Source organism: Sorghum bicolor, chromosome 3 (genome assembly GCF_000003195.3).
Source record: "Sorghum bicolor cultivar BTx623 chromosome 3, Sorghum_bicolor_NCBIv3, whole genome shotgun sequence".
In the NCBI taxonomy this organism is placed as follows: domain Eukaryota; kingdom Viridiplantae; phylum Streptophyta; class Magnoliopsida; order Poales; family Poaceae; genus Sorghum; species Sorghum bicolor.
The window spans coordinates 5,675,669-5,680,718 of record NC_012872.2 but is presented as its reverse complement, the minus strand read 5'-3'; the positions used below and the strand labels follow the sequence as shown (position 1 = coordinate 5,680,718).

The window sequence follows — 5,050 nt, the reverse complement described above, 5'->3', positions numbered from 1 at the left end:
CTCTATTCTAAATTGTAAGTTAATTTGACTTTTTTTAGAGTTAAAGTATCTCATGTTTAATTAAAAAATATAGAGAGAATTATAAATATTTATGGCATCAATAGATATACTGTAAAAATATAATCAATGAAGAATCTAATAATACTTATTTGATATCATAAATATTATTGTGTTGTTATATAAATTTGGTCAATTTTTGACTCTCTAAAAAACTGTAATGACTTGTGCTAGTATTTTGAGCGGGGTACTACCATGTCTATTGACTATGACAGTATTACTAGTATAGAAAAAAATGGTAAAAGAAAAGAAGTAGAGAAATGCAGTCGCTCTCTGCCGTGTAAAAAGAGGGTAAAAAAAAGATTATTCTCTAGACCTGGCTCACACGACCAGAAAGGCCCGAAGCACTTCACTGCTTTCCCCACTTCCCATCTTCGGGATCTCCCCCATCTTCTGCTCCATCTCGCCGGAGAGCACGCCGGAGGCCAGGAATCCCCTTTCCTCGCAACCCGCTCGACGGAGTCAATGTGGTGCGCCTGATCTGCACGTGCTTGCCGTTCTTCAAGTCTCCTCTGGTAAGCACGCTGCGCACCTGGCACTGGCAGGTCCTCCCTCCATTCATGCTCCCCTCACTAATCGATCTGGGAACCCTACCCTCTTCCGTCCTCTTTTGCAGATCGACTGCTTGTTCCCTCTCCAAACCGATGGCGGGGGCCCCCAAGAAGAAGAGGTTGACGAGGGCAATGGCGGATCTACGTATTAGCTGTACAGGTTTTACCCCTATACGTATCATTGGCAATTTATATGTTATTTGTGTAATGGTTGGGTTAATTGGCTAAATAAACAAGTTTGTGCCCACAGCCTTTGAATCCTGGATCCGTCACCTGGCGAGGGGTTCCAAGAAGAACGGAAGCACACGGGACGTGGTGGCCGACCTCCCCGACGACATCCTCGTCGACATTCTCTCGCGCTTGCCCATAAAATCGCTCTGCCGCTGCAAATTGGTTTCTACGCGCTGGCGCAACCTCATCTCCCATCCTGAACACAGCAAGAAGCTGGCCCAGACTCTTGCTGGCTTCTTCTACGAGAGCTACTCCAAAAACCGCTTCCCAAAGTTGGCTCGCCATTTCACCAACGTCTCAAGAGCAATCGACCCTTTCATCGACCCCTCACTGTCGTTCCTGCCTGAATATAAGAGCATTGACATCAAGGACAGCTGCAACGGACTCCTCCTGTGCCACTGCTGGAAGCACACTGATCCCGCGACAATGGATTCTGTCGTGTGCAATCCCGCCACTGAGAAATGGGTGGTCGTTCCAGACTCTGGCTGGTCTAGCATGGTGAGGATCACTCGCTTGGGGTTCGACCCAGCTGTCTCCTCCCACTTCCATGTGTTTGAGTTCGTATCAAACGATATTTGGTATATGGATGATGGTCATAATTTCGATGGAGCAATCGTAGCAGTAGCCGTCTACTCCTCCAAAAGTGGAGTTTGGAGTCTCAATATCAACAACCATCTACCGATTCCGCTTGGTGAATTTGCGATGCCCCAGGATTCAAAAGGTGTCTTTTTCAATGGGATTTTGCATCTGACTACTTTTTATGGCATGGTATTAGCCATTGACGTGGAGGGGAAAGTTTTGAGAGGCATCCCTTTTCCTATATCAACACACTATGAATATGATGATTCTCGGCCTGTTCATGTTTATCTATCTCAGGGACACTTGTATCTTACAACTATATCTGATGGTTATCAACCATCAATCTGGGTTCTTGAGGACTACAATGGTGAAAATTGGACTTTGAAGCACAATGTCAACCTTTTGCATCTGTTTGGAGCAGCTAATTGTTCGAAGGTTGCGGATAATTTCAGTATTATCTCAATCCACCCAGAGCATGATATGATTTTTTTGGTTTGCCAAACAAACTCCATACTATTGTCATATGAAATGGATCACATGAGGCTGCGTTTTATAAGTCATCTTGGCAGGCATTACACGAGTGATCATATTCCATATGTTCCCTTGTTCTCGGAGTCATTGGCAGATGAGCAATAAAAGCCTTCCCTGGCCTAGTGTAGCTCCAGATCGTTTGACCTTTCTGATGATACTGGAGTTAGTATATGAGGAGCGGTGGCTTGGTCAGAACTTTGTGAAATCTGTGAAACTTTTCTGTTGGTCTTTCCCGTGCATTGGTGTTACCTGACTTCATGGGCCAGCTTGTTCTGTTCACTGAAGAAGTACTTGTTTTGTGTATGGATGTATGTGTCTGTTATTGCAGCATATGCAGTTGTAAATGATATTGTTCCCTAGTATTTCCCATGGATTAACCCTAATTAATGTCTTTAGTATCCATATATCTCAGTCGTATTTTGCTTTGCTGTTTGGTAATAATTTATCTGTGTTGCAACTTGTGGACACAAATTTGTGCATTGACCTCGTTTTCACAATAGGAGAAGTCTAGTACTAAGGTGCATATGGATCTCAGTAAGCTTCTTCGTGTTAGTGCATCATATATTTTGGAGGATATAAAATGGAAATTTCTGCTTATTTGCTCGTCAATAATGAACCTTTTCTGTAAATGATGTATGATTTTTGTTCCAATACATATGTTGACATCCCTTCCTCCTAAACAACCAGCTTGACTCCAAGCTGGTGCTCGACGGGACTGTTGGCGCAGAGGCGCTTCAATTCTGGTGTAAAATGAGACCAGCGCACCAGGACTTGAGAGACGGTCCTTCTTGTTGCCGAGGAAGACATCAGTGAGGACCGTCTTGGACTGCAGAGAGGCCTTCAGAATCGCCAAACCCTGTTGCAAAGACCATCCATATGTTTCAGTGTTCAACGTTGATGCACAGAGATAAAACTGAAGGACAGTTTTTTTTCTAAAGATACAATACAACTAAAGTATAATCAAGAAAATATCATTACAGATCCAGCATCACCTCATTGTAGCCGACCTGCACCGTCTTCTGCTGGAGCGCGCCACACTGCCAAGGTGTTGAGCAGGGTGATGCTGGAGATGGCGGACATGGGCGTCACCGTCAGGTTGTCCAGCACCGTGTACGTCACGATGCCCTGCACAAATCCTTCCCGGCGGCGTTCCCTGCCGGCTGCCCGGCTCGCCGGAGAGGTACTTCGCCACCGTTGTCATCGAGCTTCCACAATACGGGCATGCCTTACCGTTCACGTCTGTCAGGTAGGTACGGCAGTAGCTACTGTAGGTGATGCCCATGCATATGTAGAAGGTCTTTGGCTTCCCGGACGACGGCTCCGGCAGGCAGAGAAGAGAGCTGTTGCTGCTGATGGCCGGCGAGGTAGTCGCCGTGGGGCGGAGGAGCGCGCTCTTGGCCACTCCCTGCAGGAAGGTCTCATCGAGCTCCTCGACGCTGGCGTAGAGGTTGCCAACGCTGCCGACTATGGAGTCCTTCCCGGCAAGCTTGACGGCCGTGGACACCGTCAGGGCGAGGAGGGAGAAGAGGAAGTCGACGATGTCTTTGCCCGCCTCCGCGAACAGCACCTTCTGCGCCTTAGTATCTATGAGGAGCTTCATGCTAAGAACGGTGGTGGTGGCTGCGGCCGCCATTATTCTTGAGCTAACTGGCTAGTTTTCTATAGTGAGGCTGGAGCTAGCCTTGAGCTGCTGGGAGCTGAGAGAATAAATCATTGTAACTACTTCATGGATAAAGAGTATTTTTCAACCTTCAACTTGTAGAGTCAACCTTAAAGTATATATGCCGGATACTAGATTACACTCTAACTATCGAAACCAGACAAAGTTAGACCTTTAACTAGTTTCAAAGGCAGTTTTCTATTTTCCAAAAAAATGTTTTAATTAATGTCTAAAAATTCATATGTTGTTTATTTCCTTAAAAGCTATTTATTCATTGGTGATCTATCTGAAGTTATTTGAACCTTATTTGTTCATGTTTCTAATAAACCAAACCATAAGCAATAAAACAATAGGAACAAAATAAATAAGATACAAATAACTGTAAATAGATTACCAACGGTTAGATAACATTTTTGGAAAATGGTATTAACCACCAATCAACACAGAAGACACACCACCGTTAACTGGCAAAGGGGAAATGAGACGAGAAACATTATGAAGAGCTTTATTCAGCATACTAAACATGGTACAAAATAGAAAGCACAATGTACGATACATCACCTGCAGAGGATGTAGCTAAAGCAAGCCAAGCACACAGAGCAATCTGCCTGGAAGAGTCTGATGCAGTGAACCGCAGAGATACCACTGTGGCCAGCCCGACGACGGGGGACACGAAATCAGCAAGGCGCCGGCGACCGTGGAGTGGAGCTCTCAGACACGAGCAACGACACCGAAGGCGCGACGGTTCGCGCCGGCGACGGCAGGGTTGAGGTTGGAACCGTGAGCGGCGACAACGCAGTTGCGAAGGTTAGAAAACCAACCCGAAGAATGAGGGCCGCGCGACGGTGGAGTGGCGGGCGCGCGCGACGGCGGAGTCGCGGTGCAGAGCGCCAACGGCGCCACCGGAGGTGCGAGGTTCGACGCGCGCGACGGCGGGATCGGGGTTGGAGGCGCTAGCGCCGACAGCAGAGGCGCAAAGATTAGGAAGGCGAGGGGACGGAGACTGACGAAGGAAGCAATGTTAATTTTAACGGCTGCCGACTCCACCCGACTCGACCCGACCCGAGTCCACCCGACGTTACAAATTCCAGGACATGCGTCGACCTCTGAAAATTTCAGGCGACGTGGCCACTTTGGCATACCGGGAGCAAACATACAATTAAAGAAGGTAATATAATATAATATATGCGCTGAACGTGCGGGGGGCGCAGTTCATATACAAGAGGCCGCGGCCGGACCTGGGTATGTACAACCGATAGACGGAGGCTCGTCTCTAAACACCTCGAATCTATCATACAGATAAGTATAAAGATATGTCATACAACGCATAGACAAGGATCCGTCTCTAAACTGTTTAATGCTTTGCATGTAGCAAGGATCAAATATAACTAAATTTTTTGTATAACATTGTGTGGCTTTTTTTGATAGAAAATGTATCAAA

The 5,050-nt window shown here is 46.5% G+C and overlaps 2 protein-coding genes across 3 annotated transcripts; one reads left to right on the top strand and one right to left on the bottom strand.

Moving 5' to 3' along the window:
* On the top strand, positions 388-2,390 carry LOC8075143 (F-box protein At5g07610). Of its 2 annotated transcripts, none has more exons than XM_021455512.1 (3): positions 388-572; positions 674-762; positions 859-2,390. In XM_021455512.1, exons 2-3 carry the CDS (start codon positions 702-704, stop codon positions 2,052-2,054), a joined length of 1,257 nt encoding a protein of 418 aa, XP_021311187.1. In that variant the 5' UTR covers positions 388-572; positions 674-701; the 3' UTR covers positions 2,055-2,390. The 2 variants fall into 2 exon arrangements, with proteins under 2 accessions (XP_021311187.1, XP_002457327.2); XM_002457282.2 differs by having other exon boundaries at positions 674-768.
* On the bottom strand, positions 2,667-4,459 carry LOC8059134. Its single transcript, XM_002455137.2, has 4 exons — positions 4,171-4,459; positions 4,004-4,073; positions 2,942-3,646; positions 2,667-2,805 (listed from the first exon to the last, which is right to left on the bottom strand). The coding sequence occupies exons 3-4, from the start codon at positions 3,580-3,582 to the stop codon at positions 2,790-2,792; spliced, it is 657 nt and encodes a 218-aa protein (XP_002455182.2). The 5' UTR covers positions 3,583-3,646; positions 4,004-4,073; positions 4,171-4,459; the 3' UTR covers positions 2,667-2,789.